The 22,201-nt window shown below is 39.2% G+C and overlaps 1 protein-coding gene across 3 annotated transcripts in view; it reads right to left on the bottom strand.

The window, feature by feature from the left end:
• Positions 1–3,193: 3,193 nt before the first annotated feature.
• The window catches only part of ryr2b (ryanodine receptor 2b (cardiac)), a 71,794-nt gene continuing 52,786 nt past the window's right edge, over positions 3,194–22,201 (bottom strand). For all 3 annotated transcript variants that reach the window (XM_082144038.1, XM_082144039.1, XM_082144040.1), the window contains exons 78-103: positions 22,013–22,112; positions 20,618–20,697; positions 20,399–20,475; positions 20,063–20,136; positions 19,851–19,931; positions 18,635–18,723; positions 18,257–18,385; positions 17,906–18,010; positions 17,718–17,799; positions 16,290–16,819; positions 15,497–16,198; positions 15,063–15,127; positions 10,078–10,213; positions 9,867–9,953; positions 9,469–9,657; positions 8,875–9,005; positions 8,661–8,703; positions 7,506–7,642; positions 7,233–7,299; positions 6,985–7,131; positions 6,084–6,218; positions 5,076–5,232; positions 4,673–4,737; positions 4,263–4,363; positions 3,740–3,791; positions 3,194–3,473 (exon numbers count right to left, since the gene is read on the bottom strand). In XM_082144038.1, coding sequence (XP_082000164.1) covers positions 3,378–3,473; positions 3,740–3,791; positions 4,263–4,363; positions 4,673–4,737; positions 5,076–5,232; positions 6,084–6,218; positions 6,985–7,131; positions 7,233–7,299; positions 7,506–7,642; positions 8,661–8,703; positions 8,875–9,005; positions 9,469–9,657; positions 9,867–9,953; positions 10,078–10,213; positions 15,063–15,127; positions 15,497–16,198; positions 16,290–16,819; positions 17,718–17,799; positions 17,906–18,010; positions 18,257–18,385; positions 18,635–18,723; positions 19,851–19,931; positions 20,063–20,136; positions 20,399–20,475; positions 20,618–20,697; positions 22,013–22,112 — 3,657 coding nt within the window. In that variant the 3' untranslated portion in view covers positions 3,194–3,377. The remainder of the gene's footprint in view (positions 3,474–3,739; positions 3,792–4,262; positions 4,364–4,672; positions 4,738–5,075; positions 5,233–6,083; positions 6,219–6,984; positions 7,132–7,232; positions 7,300–7,505; positions 7,643–8,660; positions 8,704–8,874; positions 9,006–9,468; positions 9,658–9,866; positions 9,954–10,077; positions 10,214–15,062; positions 15,128–15,496; positions 16,199–16,289; positions 16,820–17,717; positions 17,800–17,905; positions 18,011–18,256; positions 18,386–18,634; positions 18,724–19,850; positions 19,932–20,062; positions 20,137–20,398; positions 20,476–20,617; positions 20,698–22,012; positions 22,113–22,201) is intronic.

Below are 22,201 nucleotides of genomic sequence, written 5' to 3'. Positions count from 1 at the left end.
TCCCTGACCGAAGGAACTCTCGGCACGGACGCACTGGCACACAGCTGGCCCCAGGGCCTTCGCAAATATGCGTTTCCCCCAGTGAGCCTTCTCGCACAGACTTTGTGCAAGATCAGGGAGGACGAGGAGCAAGTCCTGCTTGTTGCGCCGTATTGGCCCAACCGGACTTGGTTTGCAGAACTTATGCTCCTCGCGACAGCCCCTCCTTGGCCGATTCCTCTGAGGAAGGACCTTCTTTCTCAGAGACGGGGCACTCTATGGCACCCGCGTCCAGACCTCTGGAGACTCCATGTCTGGTCCCTGGACGGGACGCGGAGGTTCTAGGTGGCCTACCACAGGCTGTGGTAGACACCATCTCTTCCGCTAGAGCCCCCTCTACGAGGCGCCTCTATGCGTTGAAGTGGAACCTATTCGTCGGTTGGTGCTCTTCCCGCCGGGAAGACCCCCGAACTTGCCCGATCAGTGTCGTGCTTTCCTTCCTGCAAGATGGGTTGGAGCGAAGGCTGTCTCCCTCCACCCTCAAAGTGCATGTTACCGCAATAGCTGCACATCACGATGCAGTAGAAGGTAAGTCCTTGGGAAAGCACGACCTGATCCTCAGGTTCCTCAGGGGTGCTAGGAGACTGAATCCTCCTCGTAATCAGCACCCCGTACCCTCTTGGGATCTGACTTTAGTGCTCAGAGCACTCCAGAATCCACCTTTTGAGCCCTTGCATGCAGTCGATTTGAATATCCTGTCAATGAAGACAGCCCTCCTGCTCGCTTTGGCGTCCATCAAGAGGGTAGGGGACCTGCAGGCATTTTCGGTCGACGAATCGTGCCTAGAGTTCGCGCCGGACTTCTCTCACGTTGTTCTGAGACCCCGGCCCGGATATGTGCCCAAGGTTCCTACCACTCCTTTTAGAGATCAGGTAGTGAACCTGCAAGCGCTGCCCCCGGAGGAGGCAGACCCAGCCCTGGCTTTGCTCTGTCCTGTTCGCGCTCTGCGCTGCTACATTGACAGGACCCAAAGCTTTAGGACCTCAGACCAGCTCTTTGTCTGTTACGGAGGCCAGCAGAAGGGGAAGGCTGTCTCCAAGCAGAGGTTAGCCCACTGGTTAGTGGATGCTATCGTCCGGGCTTATGAGTCCCAGGACGTGCCTTGTCCACCTAGGTTGAGGGCACACTCTACTAGGAGTGTTGCCTCCTCCTGGGCTTTGGCTCAAGGCGCCTCGCTGACAGATATCTGTAGAGCTGCGGGCTGGGCGACACCCAACACGTTCGCTAGGTTTTATAGCCTTCGTGTTGAACCTGTTTCCTCCCGTGTACTCGCTTCGGCCAGTAGCGCGAGGGATTAGGTTAGTGTCGGCTTGCTACGCCATTCTCGCCCTAGGGGCCAGATACGTGCGTTATTCTGCTCCGTGGGTTACCCAACAAACGGTTAACCTCGTGAGTTCCTCCGTCATCCCCCCCCGGCGACAGGCGAGGCGGATCGCCAGTCGCCAAGCTTGTTACCTCTCTTGAGCTGAGTACAGGCTGGGGTCCTATGTAGTGGTCCCTACGGCGACCCCATAGGTGTTTTTCCACGTTCGGTTACCCTCCGGGTTAGCCAGTGTCTTCCCCTTGACAGACTCTGTCTGTCGTCTCTGCTGAGTTCGCTCCCACCCTCCGGGCTGGGACTACCTCAGAGACTGCCGTGTGTTCACTACCCTACGGGCTAGTGCACATGTGTTTTCCTAGTGCCTCCCTTCGGGCAGGTTATGGGCTCCGCAGCGTTCCCTTCTACATCATGGGCACGCTTTCCCAGTGTTATCCAATGTCCACTGAGCGGGTCTTGCGGAACAGCAGTGTGACTCTTCCCAGCTAAGCTTCCGCACATAAGAGATAAGTTTCAAGAAACTGCGGCTCAAGCTTAGGCAGGGCGCTGGAAGGGGCCAGCAGCATGGCGTTTTATTAGGGATCCCAATTCGTTGGAAACTCCTCCGACGAGACGTAGGAGTTCTCGAACGAAAGGGAACGTCTCGGTTACGTATGGTAACCCTCGTTCCCTGAGTAGGGAACGGAGACGTCTCGTCCCGTCGCCATGCTGCTGTACCTTCGCGGAGGACTGGACACTGTTCGGCTCCTCAGCGAAAAGCGTTTGTGTATGCGCTTGCTTCCGCTTTATACCCGCGCTGGTAGGCGGGCCGCGGGATGCAAATCTTGCATGCCAATGTTTATTGGCTCGTTTTATCTCACTCGAAGGCAATTGGTCTCCCTAGCGTGATCCCAATTCGTTGGAAACTCCTCCGACGAGACGTTTTTTTTAGCTTTTTGTAGCACAAGTGAGGGAGTGAGATTCTCCATAAATTATTAATATCAGACACACAAGACCCTGGAAGAGCTAAAATATAATTTATTGCATTAATAGTCCTGCGCTGTTTGTTCTAATGTAACCAGTTCTCCTCAACACGCTCAGAGCGTGATTCGAACTGTAGTCTCCGGCGAGGAGGCTAAAGACCTCAGCCACTGTCAGTCACTTGAGCGCCTCTTGAGATCAGGGGAGTGAGGTTTACATGCACAGCTCTTGGTCTATGGCAGTTACACTACAGGTTTGATATATCAATAATATAAAAATCTAGTTATATTCTAATATTTCCAGTATGGTTTACTGTGAACATTAAGTAAGTTCTGTAGGTTTTCAAGCTAAAGAAATGCCATGTTTTAGTTTATACTACTTGCATTTATTGCAAAGTGACATTTTACATACTTTCAAACTCCACACGATCAAAAATTACAGTATCAACGTAGTGCCTACAATATGATATATTAATAAAAAAAGACCAATTAGCCCATTGCGAGGTAACAAGAGATTACACCAGCTCTGGTATGGATCCAGACTCTTACAAAGATTTCAGATGACCCAACACCTGTGAAGAGATGACGCCAGCCCCTGCCAGGGGGTTACAACTCTGAATCAACACACAAAACTGACAAGTTTCCCATATATTGCAATTATTATGATCACAACATGTAATAATTGTTTAACAAGCTCATTGTTTCTGCTTAAGTGAATAAATGATGTTAGCTAACTGCATGATTTGTATTATCATAGAACTGTACATTTCTGCCATATGGACATTACTTTGACACAGTCACCTGATAACAGATTACTCTTAATTGTAATGTAGAGACATGCATGATTTTCTGTGCAAAGCTGCTTTGAAACGATATGTATTGTGATAGCCGCTATACAAATAAAAATATGTAGTGAAGAATAATATAGTAAGAACCAAACAAGCATGCAAAACAGAAGAGTAAATATACACAAGTTTCTTATTATCAGAAGAACATCCCAGACATACAGTACTTCAAAAGTGTATTCACCAACTGAACTATAGAAATTGAACCAGAATTCTTCAGCTGAGTTGAACCTCATACTGTTTCCGGAAACAGTCTCCAACAGGAAAGAACTCCCAGCAGCGTTCCTGGAACATCTTCCACACGTATGATTCCTGTTGTGTTAAAGAGTGTAGCAGTCAGAGTATTTTAAAACATTAAAATGTTTTCTATTATTAGTTGTATTTTGATCAAATAAATGCAGCCTTGATGAGAATAAGTGACTTCTTTCAAAAACTATTTGGAAAATCTCACAGACCCCAAACTCATTTTTCAGTGGTTTCCCATAATACTTTATTATTAAGTACACATTTTCACTCTGAAACTATCCATCTATCTTTTTTCAATACAGATTCATGTAATTTGTGAATACAAGTTGTACCTGTCCAGTATGTTCTGTAACATCCTTATTTATGAGGTACATCAGAAAGAACCTAAAGGGCAAACAGAACACAAAACAAATGTTATCCACTTTCAGCAAATAAAAATAGAAACAAGACTCATATTTTAACAGATTAAACTTTGTTGGCATTGTTTATTTAACTTTAGGTCATGATTATGATGATTTTATTAACATTAACAATATTATCATGTTTTTTTTTGGATACAGTGCTTTGGAAATACAATGGTATTCTTTAGAAAACCTTGAAGTACAGTACCATGTAAATACAAAGGTATATGAATATGTTAATCATTCATATTTATCATGTTTCATTACCATTGTGGTACCACCACAGTGCCTTTTTTGTCACATGACATGCTCTCTTGTCCTGACCAGATGCACAATATACTTATTTTCCACCAGAATACTGATCTCACAACAGCCTTTAAAATTGTGACTGAAAAACATGATGGAAATTAGGCAAAAGTGACCTCTGACCTTTTCTCAGTTCTCTAGTACTCACAGATAGTTAGCCAGGTTGTGTTCTTGCAGTGTGTGCGACTCGAAGCCATGGGGCATCGTGTCAAAGTACTCGCTCCCAATGCCACAGATAAAACACTTAGTCTGCAGCAAAAAAACAGACTTAATGGCATGCAACATTCACAGTTTAATTATAGATGATCAATTAGCATTTAACTAATGTCTAGTCCAAAGACCATCTGGCAGAGATTAATGACATATTTACTAACAGAGAAATAAAATATTAACTCACAAGTGCAATGTACCACTGATTTATAACTAAGGAAATGTTTGGGTTTCGATAAATTAATTCAGATTGTTAATTGGAACACAAGACGACAGGCAACATAAATTTGATTCAGGATGTAGCGTGGTGATAAAAATAGTCAAATCTGAAGTTGAATAATAACTCACCTCCATGTCCTCTTTAACCTGCTCCTGCTGGTCTCTCAACTCGCCAAATGCATCAATGATAAGACCTTTCAAACAATATCACAACAGAGCAATTCACCAGTCACAAACACAATTAAGTTGCCAAATGCCAAACATTTGAATCATTAGTATTATTTGACCCCACGCATCAGACACACTTCTAGCATCACACAGTCCTCAGATCTCTTCCCATAAACCCCTCTCAGCATGTGAGTGTGAGATCTTTTAATGAAGCTCTCCAGCGCTGCTCTGCATGACTCAAGTTAGGGGACAAACTAAATAATAAAAAAAACCTTCGGCTTATTGTCCTTTTTGAAACTCGGTGCACATTTCAGTTTTTTGCCCTTTCACTAAAAATGACTTTCTCAATCTCTCTATCACTCACCCTGAATGATGGCAAGGAGGATGACGATGACGAAGAAGAAGAAGGTGATGTCAAAGATTACACGATAGAACTCAAACTCGTCACCGGCCGGGTCTTCGATTTCATCTCCAATCCCTCCTCCCGCTCGCACGCCAACGTACATGTGGAACATGTAACACTAAGCACACAAAGATTTATTCTTTTATTTATTTATTCATGCACCAAAACAGTAATACATTTTATATAACCATTTTCCACCTCCTCTCTGATTTAAACAAGGTGTTTTAACCTTTATAGGTTAATGTATAGGTTATACATGTATAACCTATATGTATTATGTCAACAGATTCTGCTATGATTGGCTAACATTTTCACATGTGAAATGAGTAACAACACCCCTGCTAGGCTGCTGAATACTGAATAGGAACTCATTTTTATTCATCAAGGATGCATTAAATTAAGATTTTAATTAAGTGATAAAAAAAAATTCCTGAGAAAAATATAAAATGTATCATGGTTTCCACAAAACAATTAAACAGAAAAACTGTTTTCAACATTGATAGTAAGAAAATATTCTTCAACACCAAATCAGCAAACTAAAATGATTTCTGAAGAATCATGTGATAATGAAGACTGGAGTATGATGCTGAAAATTCAGCTTTGCCATCACAGGAATGAATTACATTTTAAAACAGAAAAACTGTTTTAAATTGTAATAATATTTCACAGTACTACTTATATTACTGTTCCCTTTCGAATGGGAACTTGCACTGCGGCTGAACAAGACACTATGGCGTTCCCCTACCCAGGGAACCTCGGTTACATTTGTAACCAGAGATGTTTTTTTTTGTTTTTTTGTCAAATAAATGCAGTCTTGGTGAGCATAAGAGACTACTTGCAAAAACATAAAAATGTCTTACCAACCCCAAACATTTGCACGGTAGTTGATGTTAATGCTCTCATGTTTTTGACATCAAACCCATGACCATTTTTAAACCTAAGAGATAAATAGACAGAGGGGCAACTCACTGTGAGCATATCATCACATTTCATGTCCACTGGTTCACCGTCCTCGCTCTTGTTGTAAAACTTGCGGAAGAAGTTAAAGGCAACCACAGTGTAGAGATACACGACCACGGCCAACAGTCCCACTGTCAAAACCAGCTGAAAAACAGACAACAGCCTTTCATCTCATCTTCGCAGATATACAGTGACCAAAAAAAGTGGACCATGTCACACTTAAAAATGCATGAATCTTACGGCATTAGATGACAACAAGAAAATAAGAAACCACCTGGCAGTGATTTTAAAAAAAGATGGAAAAATAAAAGTTTGAGGTCAGTATGATTTTTTTCAATTAATAAAATTAATATTTTTATTCAGCAAAGAGGCATTAAAATGATCAAAAGTGACCGTAAAGGCATTTATAATGCTACACAAATTTCTATTTCAAATAAATGCTGTTCTTTTGAACATTATATTCAACAAGGAATCCTGAAAAGTAATCACTGTTTCCACAAAAATATAAAGCAGCACAACTGTTTTCAACATGATGAAAATAAGAAATGTTTCTTGAGCATTAAATCAGCTTTTTAGAATGATTTCTGTAGGATCATGTGACACTAAAAACTGAAAATTCAGCTTTGGCATAACAGGAATAAATTACATTTTAAAATATATTAAAATAGTTAACAGTTATTTAAAGCCAGTATATAAACATACAATAAAAAAAGATAAATAAAACATGGCCAGTTAGGTCTAGTATATTCCTTTATTTGTTACATACTATAATGACATTCATATTTTTTTAATCTTGAGGGTCTAAACACATTTTGGGGCCACTGTACATTCACTCACTCACTCTCTCTCTCTCTCTCTCACACACACACACACACACACACACACACACACACACAAACAAATGTAGTACCTGCTTGCCATTATGTGTAACAGACGATAGTATGGTGCGCAGTGTTTTGAAGCCCATGGCGATGTCTAGCAGATGCGCAGCGAAGAAAAAATTGTTATAATGACCCAGAACTGACACAAACATATACCAGGCCAGGTAAAGGAAGGACTGAAAGAAAGCAAAACACAATTTCATTTTAGATTTCACTTACTGATTGCCAATTCCTTCTGTTATAACACTTTGAGTGTTCAAAGAGTCAGGAATCTTACATTGTCAGTGAAAACAACTCCCAGCTTCCAAATCTGGTATTTCAAATCAACGGTGTTTAATCTGAAACTGTGAAAACATGAGAATGATTTATTTGATTTATTTTAAGCCTATCGCATTGAACACTGCTGCCATCATCTGGCACAAAGTGATGGCAGTACATCCTTTTTTCACTGCCAGTCTGAAGATGAACTAATTGGGCGATTTCCCTGAACATAAGCTGGTTTGGTTGGTGAAATTATTATACTAAATGAAAGCAGAGGGATGTAACTCACAGGGCAGTGATTGCACCCTTTTGTATGGGTCTCTTCCTCTCATGAGCCTCTGAGCTGAAGTCCAGAGCAGCTTTATCCAAACCTAGAAGCTCACTGACGCGTGCTGATCCATACAGCTCTCCATATTTCGCCATCACCTGCAGCACGGAAAGCAATAACAGAATGAATCAAAAACAGAAAAACAGTTTGAACCTGCAGCTCAAATAACACAGCTTACTGTACCACATCAAGGGATTGGATCATTATTACTGGTGCTGAACCCAAGTATTATATTTGGCACGTAATTCATCCAACACAGTTCATGCTGCAGACACGAATGATATCTCAAACCATGAGTCTTATTGTGGAGAGGTCTGCTGTTGCTTTTCTAAGCCACTGGGCCTTACGATTTCCACATGGCAGATGATAAAAAAAGAAAGCATCCCATAGAATGACACTGAAAGAGGGACTTAAGCCTGAATATCATAGAGAAGGGTGGACAAGTAAATAATCACCTAGAAACCACTCGGAACACCCTAGCAACTGTATAGCAATGGCCCCACAACACCCTACCATCATGACAGTGAGGTAACGTCATTTCTTTCTTTCAGAAAATTTAGAAATCTCTTAAAATACCACAGGTACAAATGTAAAAATTAAAAGAAAGAGTAAAAATATAGTTATTATTAAAATTAGTATCACAGATGTTAGAGCTTTGAGATAATTTCATACTATGATGTTTTTAAATGGTTTTGAAAGTACATTTTAGAACTGACATGTCAGTTTTTTAGACATTTACATTTTTAGAGTTGATGTAATTTTTTCCAGAAAATATAAAAATTAAATTAAATACCATGTTAAAATACCATGACACAGAAAAAAAGAAAAGACAAATGTAACATATCAGTAGCTTTTTTTAAACGTGCCTCAGAAAAAAACATTACTGGTGTGCATCTTGAGACAAAAAAATGGCACAGACATATTTTAAGATATGTCAGTGTACGTTGCTTTCAGTTAAAACAGCTCAAACATGCATTTTAGTCTGGGACTAGCTTAAGCCTGGTCTGTGAAACCAGAGGTACGTCACAATGTTAGAGCTGTGAGATACTGTCTATGATGTTCTTAAATGTTTTTGAAAGTAACTTTTAGAAAACATATTTCATTTGTTCATCTTACCTTCCTTTTGACAAATTTATCCCAATAATTGCTTGGGTATGATCTGAAAAACAGCAAAGAAAACCGAAAATATTCCTGAAGAGGTGCAACATTTGTACTGTGTAGTAGTGATGATTTGTCAATCAATGTTACATTTTGAAATTCATATAGAAGGTCAGCCATTGTTTCATTGCTTATAATGTGAGCCTTTATAAGGCAGTTATGCAACTCTTACGGTGTATTGATGACCATTCTGTCCCACTGGCCTTTAATGTCATCTTCAGAAGGTTGCTCAGTGATGTAGAGTCCGTCAAACTCCAGTTTACGAGCCAGCTCCTTCTCTCGCTTAAAAATTACTAAAGGAACCTGTCAGGGGTCAAATGATAAAAAAAAGGTAGCTTTATTCACCTGAGACCACATAAAAAAATCTGAGATTTTTAAACATGGAAATGAATAAACACATTTTTGTATTTGAAATAATAAAAACAAAGGAAGAATTATAATCCGAAATGAATATGAAATAATTCTGATTCAGATTTCTAGGTCACTAATCTTTGTACAGACAGTCAGATGTTCTTGCTTCCATTGAAGCACAAGATGCTCTTTAGATCATCTCAAATTCTGCTGGAGAACATGATGATCAGGTTCATGCAGCTCAAGTGCAAAATAAGGTGAAAAAAATATATATTTTCAATACTGGTTTCAGACGTGTGAACCCACTGTACATCTGAGCGCTTTAACAAAAGCCAGAAGAGAGACATTTATTTACTATATCAAAGACATACGTTTAGTTTCACCATAAGAAATATAGTGGGTTACTTGCACAGACCTTCAGACAGTAGTAGCCGATGATACAGCAGAGTGAGATGAGTGTGTGCAAGACAGCCAGGATGCGAAGAACCATTTTCATGTAGCCACTGTTCTCTTCTAGTTCTAAATAACATTTCTGTGACCCCTTGGGTCTGTCGTCACAAAGAGTGATCTCCATATTTTCATCATCACCAATGTTCGATGAAACCTAAATAAAAATTTTATTTATATCATTGTTTTTGGTCAAATTTAGGTGTCAAAAACATGTCTGGAAATAAGCTGGTTTGAACTGTTCTAGCTGGTCTCCCAACCAGGGCAGGCTGGTATTCAGTTATTTGAGTGGACTAAAAACATAAAAACAGACCAGCCTGTCCAACAACATTAAAGCTGATGTTTAGTAGGGAAATCAATACTCGCCTTGTAGAACAGAAGAATAAAATTGATGGCAAAAGTGAGGAACAGAGCCAACAATCTCATGTTGTAGAAATTTCTTGCAAAACAGTTCTGCAGAGAAAAGACATTAGCTACTACAGGTCTACTGTTCAGATCCATGTGGCTAAACATCTGTTAGTACAATATGCTTGTATTGTGCAGCTGGAAAACAACAGAGACAGAAAAAGATACATACCAGCAGTTTGGTCTTCTGAGAGCAGATCATAATCCAAACAGCTGATACCTGGATTTCACTTTTGTCTGGTTTTGAAGAGCTGAGCTTTCTAACTCTTCTTTTAGACTTCTTTTCGCCTTTATTTTTATCCTCATCACTGCAAAATGAAATGCAATATCTTAGGCTTGTTTCACTTTGCACTCACAAGCGGCACACAATTATTTAGATGGCAATATTAACAGGTAACTGCAATTCAATGCCTGCATTAGCAGTGTAAAAGTTTTTGTGCAGAACCTATTTTTGCAGAGGCAGAGTGCATTATATTCACCTATTTGCATCTACAGTACTGTATGTGCTTTCTTAAACAAGCTATATCTTGCAATATATAGTGTTTAAAAAAACAAAAAAACTCAACATCAAATAATGAGGTGAACTACTAACACACTATGGTTGAGTATTGTCACTGTCATGTCTAGTTTCTGTCTTGTTTAGTTTTCAGTCTTTGTTTACACCGATCGGTCTCCGCAGCGCAGCTTCAAGTCGAATACACATCTTGTCACCATTTTCCCGAGTTCTAGTCATTCATTCATTCATTGTTATAAGTCCACACCTGTTCCCTGTTCTGTTGATTACTTTCCTTGTGTATTTAAGCCCCGAATATCTCTCTATTCTTCATCCTATTAATGTTACATTGAATGTGTAGTATTCTTGCTCTCTATTTATGAAATACATTGTTTATTATGTTCATTCTCCATGACAAGTAGCCTATATAATCAATTTCCAGATTCGATTCAGATTCACAAGCTCACCAACTTGATTTGATTCATTTGGCTACATTTAATTTATAATATCAAATTTGTTTAAACACTACCGTTCAAAAGATTGGGGTCCGTAAGATTTTTTAAACGTTTTTTTTTTAAAGGGGTCATATAATGGTACATGCACTTTTACAAGTTGATTGTACTGAAATGTGTGTTGGCAGTGCCTGTACACAACCATCATAAAATGATAAAAATCCATCCAGTGTTTTTTTTTTAAATCTCCTTATATGTTTGACCCTCTCTGAAATCAAGCCGTTCGATTTTGTGACGTCACAATATCGACGCCCCTCCCATGATGGTTGATTGACAGCAGCGTTTCAAACACAGACCAGCCCTCTCTCATGAGCAGCTGTCTGTCATCATAGTGCATTGATATGCTGGAGAAGAATGGCGTCGTCTAAGCGATTGTGGTGTTCTGTTCTTGGCTGTAATAAGGAACACAGCAGTCATTTTGATGTTACTAAATCCGGACTGCTGAAGACACAGTGGTTGAGTTTTGTTTTTGAAGGGAATATACCCAAAGCATTGACGGGGACCCACGATCAGTCCAAGCTTTCATGTTTGCGCGAATCATTTCACACACCAGACTGCTTTACAAATGAGGGTCAGTAAAGCTAGTTTTGCTAAGAAGCTGCTCCTGAAAAAAAAAAAAAAAAAAAAAAATCGGTACCAACGTGTTCCTGCTGAACCTCCAGAAGAAGTGTAACGTTTTATTAACCTTTATTAATATATTAATCTTTGCAAATCGCTTGCACGCTTCAAGATGAATGCATCTAAGGTTTACACTCAGGGTACATTACGGCATGTTTTCTATGTACTACGTTCTCAATATAATTCATAATCCCACGTTTATGATGAACAACGCGTTATGGTTATTCTGTTACAAAGGTGTAGGCACAGAGCAGAGGGGCGGGGTGAGCAAAGCTCATTATCATTTAAAGACACATGAACTGAAACGGCGTGCTGAAAACAGAGCTGTTTTTGACCAGGTTAAATGAGTGTTTTCTTACAATACTAATGAGAATTTTTAATTAAAGTATATTACAAACTTTTAATTTAGACCCTAAATAATCATATTAGCTTGTACAAAAATGGCATTATATGACCCCTTTAAAGTCTCTTATGCTTTTAAGCCTGGAACACACCAAGCCGACGCAGACGAACTAGCACTGATGAAAGCCGACTGTGTTGTCGCCTCGCGTCGGGGTAAAAAGCTGCACTTGAACACACCAATGGCGCGTTTCCACCGAGCGGTACGGTACGGTACGGTACGGGTCGGTACCCTTTTATTTGCGTTTCCACTGCCAAAAGTTGAGAATGGTACCAAAAAGCCGAACCGTACCGTACCACTTTTTGGGTACCCTTCCGTTGGGGTACCTAGCACAGTGGTACGGTACTAAAAGGTGGAGCTAGACTCACTGCAGGACGTTGATTGGTTGACAGAGAATCGTCACTTGCGCGTGCTACGAGGGGAATGACAACATAAGAAGCGCCATTTTTTAATATACAGTTTAATATAATACTACTGTTACTGTGTCACGAAATGTAATTTTAAGAGTTTTTCAGGCGAGAATGTAGTTGTTTAAAGCTCAAATCTGTGGTTTATTTATAAAGATGATTTGTTTTTCCCCGGTTGTGAGATCCATGCGATCAGCGGGCGCTCGGCGCTCATGTTTCCCGGCTGGATGAGCCTTTCCTCGGCTATAGTTCTTCTGACGTTCGCCGATGACTCCGACGGTAGTGGTTAAACATGAGATATAATTCGTCTTGTGTAGACCTAACGGAACGAATATATAATTCGTTCCCTGTCAATCGTTTTGGCTGAGCTAAGTTTAGTTTCATATTATAGGCTATTTGTATTTAACTTTACTGTTGTAATGTTAGACTAGAGCGCAGCATTTGGACATTTGACTGAATTGTTTGCTTTATTTCTTATTGTATAGCTTCTTGTACCTTTTACTTAAACTTTTATATTGGCTATTATTGATAAAACTGAAATTTTACAAAAAGAAATATGGTTTCTTGTCATTTTCTTATTACAAGATTATCACTGATGTTTATTGCAACATTTGTACAAATGCATATATTGCCTGTAATATGTGTAATTTTTTTTTGTATTTAAACGAAAAGAGGTAACGTTAGGGTTGTGTTTTAAATTTCGTTTTGTTATAAATAGAATAACGTATAACGTGCAGTGAATAATCAATATGCGTTGCGCATGAACCACATTTGTGTCCCTATAATGTTTAATTTATTTAAATGAAAACGAAAAGAGGCAGAGTAGTGTTTTATAACATATTTCGTTTTATTGTTGCTTAAAATGTACATACAGAGTAACAGAGATAACCGGAGTAGCAGAGCGAGCTGAGTGACGCTTTTAAGAACGCGCTGTACCATTTGCATGTAGGAGTCGCACATGGCAAGTACAAACTTTGCGTAGTTAATATTGAGAAAAGCCTAATGTCGGCGCTTGTCTTCTTGTGACAAACATGTCGAGGAGCAAGAACAAGATCTGCTGTATATGTCATCCATTGTAGTTTACTATGTTCTTCTTCGCGCGAAAATGACGTCGATCGAAACACCACGCCTATCAAGTAAGGGTACTGTTGGCAGTGGAAACGCTAGCCAGATCATGGTTAACAGACCCGAACCGTACCGTACTGTACCGTACCGTACTGTACTGCTCAGTGGAAACGCGCCACAAGAGAACTACAGCCGACTGTCAGCTAGAATGCGCGTTCTGCGCCTGCGTGTAAATGAGACAGCTGTCTATTTCTGCAGATATATTCGTTTATATTCGTCATTCAAAAAGGGAAACCGGCGCTGCCGGCTGCAGTTACACAAACCGTAAACAAAGCAGTGCGTGCTTACCGTTTTGAATATCAATCCTGCTAAACACTGTCTTTATTCCACTCCTCTCGTGTAAATATTGAAATATTCGCCAAGGAACACTCAGATAAGATGACATATCATTAGAACAGCCTTCTATCTGTACCGTTTTGACTTTGCCCGCTATTTTGCTATTATTCTCGTGCACTGACTCGGTCACTAAGCTGAACAGCCAATCAGAGTTCCCTCTTTCACCGACGGCCCGACGCCGATTCAACATGTCGAATCGGCCGTTACAAAGCCGACGAGGACCAATTTCAGCCGACGGTGCGGAACACACTGAGAAGATTTAGTCGGCCGACGCACGGAAACTGCCCGACGGCCGACCGTCGGCTTGGTGTGTTCCAGGCTACATTTATTTGATCAAAAATACACTAAAAATAGTAGTATTCTGAAATATTATTAGTAGAATTTAAAATAACCGTTTTGTATTTAAGTATATTTTAAAATGTCATTTGTTCCTGCAAAGCTGAATTTTCAGCATCATTACTCCAGTCTTCACTGCCACATGATTATCGATGTTGGAAACAATTATGCTGCTTAAGGCGGCCGCACACCGGACGCGCAGCTCAGCGCCGCGTCGCGCCACGTCTAGGACAACTGTCACCTGAAAATCCGATAACATCAGCAATTTTCTGATTTCTGTAAATAAATATAAAACTAAATGTATATTGCAGCACAGGGTGAGGTCCGTATATACATTAACTACGATTTGAGACACATACATGTACATTTTATATAAAACTATGTAAATGGCGCTCTGTGGCGCGGCAGGATTTTGAACACGGTCCTGAGCCGCCGCGGACAGACGCCGAAAGACGCCGCCGGTGTGTGTACTCTCATAGAGAATAGTGTGTTCGAATTTAAAAGACGTGGCGCTGCGCGGCGCGCCGCTGAGCTGCGCGTCCGGTGTGCGACCCCCTTTAATATTTTATGGAAACCATGATACATTGTTTTTTTTTAATTCTTTGATGAATTGAAAGTTCAAAAGAACTGTTTATTTAAAATAGAAATTCTTTCAACAACAACAAAAAAAATCTTACTGAGCCCAATATTTTTTTTAAAGTAGTGTACAGTATATAAAAGACATTTTCACTCTGCTATTGCAGTAAATGTTACAAATTATATAGGTTCTATAGGGCAGTGTTTCAAACTGATTCAAAAATGCTCATGATGAGACTCGGGTCACGGTGCATGTTTTTGATCCAAAAAGTCTTCTCCAATTAATATATTATATTTAAGCAAATGTCAAAACTGTTTTCAGAGTTTTATCTTTCCCCAGTCTGAAGCACTTACAAAGCTTTCTCAGTCTCGGAGTCCTCCTCCTCTTGCACTTCATGAAAATCCTCACAGATTTCAACCTGTTAACAAAGCAGACATTCAGTAAATGACCATAAATGGAAACAGGACACAGACTAAAGGGACTCAAATGATCACTGATTGGACATAAATGCTCAAAGTGGACACAACATTTGCTTACTGAAAACACATATCCACAAAAATGTCAAAATATTTGTCAAAGTGGACACAAATGTCAATTTAGTGAACACCATAGTCCATTTAGTGGACACAAAACTTAAAAAAAAAAGAAAAAAACGTCCACTTTAGTGGCAAACGTTTTTTTCTAAATTAAATATATGTATAATAACTAGTACCATGAGTAGAAGAAATACAATCATATTCAACATGTTTGACAGTAAGCTGACACTGGTATACTCTAGACTATTGACCTGACATTTGGAGGTGTTTAGAAATTCATCCAGACAGGAATGTTGGTCTCCACTCGAAAATGTGTACTTTCCTCCCTCCTTCTTCAGACACAAGCCGAAAATATCTGTCAGGAGCTGGGGGTCCCTGGACACTGCAGACAGATCTAGACTCATGCCTCTAAGATTACCGCGAGACGAAAACGCACGTGTATGGCACGCGTTATTCTCTCTGACCGCTCCTTCTCTGACCTCTATGGCCTCAACCATGGTAGGATCCCGAAGGTCACCTAAAAGGTCGGCCAGGTTCATCTCTTTAGCCACATCAATAATCCATCCGCTCAAGAAGATGTGGTAAAGCAGATAAAGGCAGAACCAAACCAGACCTAAAAAGGCATGAGTGATAAACAGCAGAATGTTTTGAAAGAAAGAGAAGATCGCTGAGATAATATTCCTAATGGTTATCCTCTTTATGTGTTTTCTGATGTTCCTTATGGAGAAACATCTTGAGTCTTCTACAAGGTTTTCATTCGTCTCTACCTTGTCTTTCTCCTCATTGTCATCCTTTGCTTTCAGTTCCTCTCCACTCTCTGAACCAGATATTTGTGCAGCAAGCTGCATTTCAAAGATTGTGTCTTCACAAAAGTTGACAAACAGCTCCATCTTTTCCTTTTCTCCGCCCTTATTCACAACATCGAAGATGAACTGCCGTTTGCTCTCCTTAACCTGAATCATTGAGAACATGCAATTACAAAGATTTGTATAAGAAACACATAAGTAGACTACAAAAGCACATTAGCAAATTAATGTTTAATACCTGTGGTTTCTCCCACTGAGTGCGGCTGGACTCACTAATCTCAAAGTAAACTCTTTCGATCCGCTTCCCACTGCCCAGGATTTCGATCCGTCCCAGGTGAGGATGGAAATACTTAAGAACGCTGTCCGCCAACTCCAGAAAATTCTGCAAGCGGGCATCATTGGGCATGTGCTCGGACAGATTGGTCAGAAGAACCGCCATGTTGAAGCCGATCTCTTTGGCTGGTTCGTGAAAACGTGTCACAAAGTGCGGGTAATCCAGCAAATCGCTTTTCGCCGTTTCTGCGCAGGATAACAGAAATTCGGTCTCTGATTTAGAGTAGCGCTTGAACCCTTCCATGGCTCTGTGGAAGTCCTTCTTGGAAATGAGTCCTCTGCCATCTGGGTCGTATTCGCGAAAGGCTTCAGATGATGTAAGGTCTTTGAGTTTGAGGAACATATCAAAGAATTTGAGGATCATCTCCACATTGCTGGACGATTCTACCAACATGTCTATCATCTGTTTGCCAATGGTTCCATTCACCACGTTTCCTATAAACACAAAGGAGCATTTATGTGCCTAAAATGTCTGTAGGACACTTAGGGCTCTTTCAAACAACAGGTTCATTTGGTTGGGGAAAAAGTGGGTTTCCAAAGTCATGTGGTTCATATGGACGGTGATACAGTTTCACAGTTGGTATAAACAAGCACAAGTGCTGCTCTGTAAAGATTTCAACCCAGACTCATTGGAAAAATGTGCTGGCGCCGACATTTCAGCAAAATTATATTATGTTGCTTTTTGCAGGTTTCGCAACACTTGTGATTACTCAAAGTGAAAACAAATAAAATGCCCTGTGAGTGGTGGTAAAAATGCATTTTGTTTTATCCGAAACACATGAACATGAATCTGTTTTATGTTGGTTTTTTGTTCATATTACAAATGTAAATCTAAGACACTGTATAGTCCTCACATTAATTAAATATACATTGATTCATAATAAAGCTGCAAAAGTTTCTCAGCCAAAAGAAGTGAGTGATTTTCTCTTTATCTTTTGTTGTTTGACAGACAGTAGCAGGTATACTGTATTAGGCTGCTGTCACTTTAAAATACCTAATGCATGTATCCTATTTCTCCGAATCCAATTTCTTTCCCAACTGTTTACGTTCACTTAAGACATAACCGATTGTTTTTACATGAATACTCGCCAAGAAGGTTTTACAAAAATGTAGGTAGAGGCATGATTTTTATATGAGCCAATGTTTCAATATTTGATGGCAAATCCAACATAACAAAAAAGGGCCAAACAATCCAACCAAATGTGAAAGCAAGCTTAGTACATTAATATTATTATACTGAAATGTATTGGATAATCAACAATGCCAAACTTAAGACAAGCAGAAGAGGAAGTGCATGGAAAAGCATTGAGAAGACCTTCAACATTTCTCCTACCTTCAAGCATGGAAAGCAGCATTACCACCATGTCTTTTTGTAAGTCCATCAAAGCCTTCAGCAGCTCTATTTGGCTGGAATCCTGCAGACATAGAACAATATTTTTTTATCTTTAGTTTTGTAAATTTGTACTTTGCAATAAAAAATGTGCACATTTAAAGTAATTTGTCTATGGTCTAGACTCTAACCTGAGAAAGCTTCATCTGCATATGGGCGAACACATGGAGGAAGCCAACAACAGCATCCCACAGACGACTGTGGGCCAAACTCTGCTGATTACCTGTACACGGACCCTAAAATAGATAATTAAAATATTAATTAAATGAGTTGCTTCACAATATTGAAACATCTGAGGGTGGTGGGGTGAACGAAGGAAGACACAGGCATAGTGTGAGGCATTTATTTGAAATGGAATATTAAAAAGGAAGGAATAATGTAAAATCTTATAACACACAGTTATCAAAAGATTTCTCAGTATCTCTGCATTTTGACCAAGCAGATTTACAGAACTTCTGAACCATTTGTTTGTGTGCATTTACCTGAATGTATTCAGTGAGCGTGTTGAACACCTGCTTGGCCACGCTGATGGCTTTGGAGAAGTTGTGCTGACCACGCTCATCAATCACATCCTTCCCTGAATAATACCAGTAGAAATCGCTGATGGACTCCTGCAGATAGGAGGCCATCAATCATTCTCAGTATCAGACAAATTAAATGGAGGTGGCCTGTCAGCGGCAAATGGTTTATGGAAACATTATTTGGCTACAAGCTCTGTCTCACTGTTTTGGGCTCTTCTTTAATCCGTGCTGAAACAGCAGCAGCAAACAAGCATTTTTCAGTCTTTCTTCATGTATATTACAGACAGGTAAAATGAAAAATGTAAGAAACTAGTGTTTGGGGTTGAGTCATGGGCTTGCCTGGACCCTAAGCAGATAATCCACAGTGAAGATGATGATGTTGACCGTTGTGTTGTTTCCAGTTTGAGTCCTCAGGTAATTTTGGAAATCTGTAGGGGAAATTTCAGTCAGATACCACTAGTTCAAAAGCAGAACAGAACATTAATGCTGTATAAGATTAATATATGCAGATTTTATTACATTAGATTAGTACATTAATCAGAATGAATAATCTCATGCTTTATGTGTATTTAACACCATCAATTTCATATTCAGAATGTGCAGATTTTTTTTCCCTTTCATAATGTTGTGGATTCAGCTCATTTTTGATAAAAAAAACAAAAACAAGAATTAGCTCATTGCTAGCATGTTTTAGCACATTAGCATGATTTTTTTTTCTTGCTAGCATGAATTAGCATGTCCTAAGCTAGTTGCTAGGCTTTGCTAGTGATAGACACTTGGTGGATGAAGCTTAAATACTCTATTATAATTATTGTATAAAAGTTGAGACACCCTCAATTAAAGTCTATGGGATTTTTCAGTTTTGATCGTTTGTTTAACGAAGTCTGATCAGTTCAATCCCGAGTCAGAACAGTCTGAATGTCTGTCCCGAGTTTGATGGTAGTGGATTTAAAGCTCTAGGAGGAGATACTGTTTAAATTTAGTCTCGGAAGGGGAAGGATATTAGAAAGATATACAGTACTTAACCATAACAATCCAACGATCCAATCAAGTCCTGCGCCATTTTTTCTTGTTCAAGAAGCTGTTTCACTCAGAATCACATCATAATAGGGAAAAAAAGAACATAGCAACTTCTGTTTCATTCCGATTTTTTTATTTTTTATTATGTATGGTATTTACCTGTGATGGCAAAGCTGCATTATCCTTCAGAAATTATTTTAATATGCTGATTTGTTCAAGAAACATTTCTTAGTATTATCAATTAGTATTACAAAAAATATTTGAAATAGAAACTTTTGTAACATTATAAATGTCTTTTTTACAACTTTATTACTTTAGCTGAATAAAATTATTTCCTTTTAAAAGAAATTGAACAACTTTTCAACAGTAATGTAATTCTTATACTGCCATTGCTCGAGGCAAATTGTGATATGCTGGACCATTGTTTGCACTCTTCAGGGAAATGAATCTGCTAAATGGCTTATTCACTTTCTGACTTTGGCAACCGAAGGTACAAAAGTACCTATTAAATAAAACAAAAAAAGTTTGTTCTAACCAGTATTATGGCCTTCACAAAGAAGCTGCAGGAATCTGAAAAGATCACAAGTCAGATGTTCATCTGCCATTACTCTGTCACCTGAGAAAGAGAGAGGGGAGGTGAAAGCAAAATGCAATAAGGCAAATCAATGTCAATAAAAACTAAATTCTGCCTTTTCTGACAGATGCATTCCTAAAAGAAGCACTTTGTTGTGGATGTCAGTGATATACCTGAATTGTCCTCAGCACCCACTCCTAAACCCTCCGCTTTGATCTGCCTCTCAAATGCGTTCAAATCCAGCACGCTGTGACACGCGGAATCATAACACCAACATCAAACACACAATGCTCTTTTTTTATTTATAATACAAACTAACACAAAGACTCAACAGACACTTCCAATTACAGCAATTGAACAGATTGTAAGGAATAAAAATTATGTAAAAGGATGTTCCTCTCTCTTGAGAGGAATGAGTGAACAAAGCACTTCTCCACTTTTAGGTGGTTTGAGCAACTGCTTTCTGTCAGGGAAATGTCTCACAATGCATTAGCAAAAAGCAGCCGAACCTGCAAGACTGCATTAGGCCAGCTAGACTGTGAAAGAAGCCAACATCTCTCTTCTGTCGCAGGTAATCCAGCATTTTCTAGAAAGAATTTAACAACAGAGAGAATGAACATGAAGAATTTGTTTTTATAAAAGTTGGTTTTGGTGTTAAATGTCAAAACTTTGGGGTTTTAGGTTATCGTCCAATCATCTGTAATCCAGCCTGACATTTTCAAACCTACCTGCTGGACTGACGTGTTCCCTCCATTCAGGATTGCAATGCCCAGCTTTAATGTGGCTGCTACCATAGGCCCCATATCACCTGGTTCAAATATCACATCCAACTTAACAGCGCTGACAATAATAAAAGTCACAGCCAGCTGGCTTTAAGATATGAATGGTGACCTGTATCTTAGACCAGGGGTTTTCAATCTTTTTGATGCCAAGGAGCCCATAAATATGATGCGAGGAACCCTTTTTCTAACATTTTATGGAAGTGAGGGCAAATACATTTATATTGTCACAAAAGATTTCTATTTCAAATAAATGCTCTTTTTAACATCAAACAATCATGAGAAAACTGTTTTCAAATTTATAAGAAATGTTTCTTGAGTACCAAATCAGCACAGAATGATTCGAATGATTTCTGAAGGATCATGTGACAATGAAACTGGACTAATGGCAGCAGAAAATGTAACTTTACCTTCTCAGGAATAAAATATATTACAATAGAAAAATGTTTAAACTTTAATGATGTTTTAAAATATTAATGTTCTTAATGCATTTTCAAAAAAAAAAAAAAAATCCAGCCTTAGTGAGCATAAGATACTTTTTTCATAAACATCTCACCGACCCTAACCTTTTGAACGGTAGTTAGTTACAGAGTATATTTTCATGTATAAAATATTTTTTTATACATGAATACTGGGGGCGCTTTGTACCCCCAGTCTGACAGGCGGGTCAGACCAGCGCCGTAATGGCTGCAGGACCGGATGGCTGCTTGCCTATGCTGGGTTACCTCCATTCCCCACTCCCCTCCCCTGTTGCAAGTCTTGTGTGTTCATGTTGTAGAGTGTACTGATTATGTGCTAATGTTGCTGAGGTGTTTTTTACTGTTCCCAAACAAGTCTGGGGGTTGCCTTTTTTTCTCCTCACCTCTCCTCATGTTATACTGTATTTTTCTCCTCAAACAAATTTCCCCATTGTGGGATAAATAAAGGTTTCTATATAAGAACCATTTATATGGTGATGATTCAAAAACAATTCACTTTATTTTTGTCATTATAATAGACTTTTAATATTTAAAATATTATATTGAAAAATACATTATTACAATAATATTTTATTTGCTTGCTAACAAGCAGATTTGAAATATTACTGTAAAAATAGGGTTGTTAACAGAATAAAATATCTAGGAAGCAGAATAAAATTAAATGCAATAGATGTAAGAATTACCGTACTGTTTTTAAAAAATTATAATATCCAAACATGTTGACTTTGACAGCTCTAAGATTTTTTCTTTTTTGTAAAATCGTTTTTTTCTTCTCCTTTTTCCATGGGATCCCCAGACCACAGTTTGAAAACCCCTGCCTTAAACAGGAAGATGATGAAGGAACAGGCTGCATTTTGACTGATACCTCTGCTGGCGCTGAGGTTCTGTAAGACCATCTCAGCAGCTCCGCGTTCATGAAGTCGGGCCTGCTGATACAGCAGCCTCTGCTTTTCCATCTCTTTTTCCTAAGACAAATAATTAGTTAATCAATTCACTAAGAAATAATACATACCAATTGTTTCTCAGACTATTATTTCTGAAGTCAATCATTGAC

The sequence above is a fragment of the Leuciscus leuciscus genome (assembly GCF_965113295.1).
Source record: "Leuciscus leuciscus genome assembly, chromosome: 17".
Classification (NCBI taxonomy): domain Eukaryota; kingdom Metazoa; phylum Chordata; class Actinopteri; order Cypriniformes; family Leuciscidae; genus Leuciscus; species Leuciscus leuciscus.
This window is presented reverse-complemented; position numbering and strand designations above follow the sequence as displayed.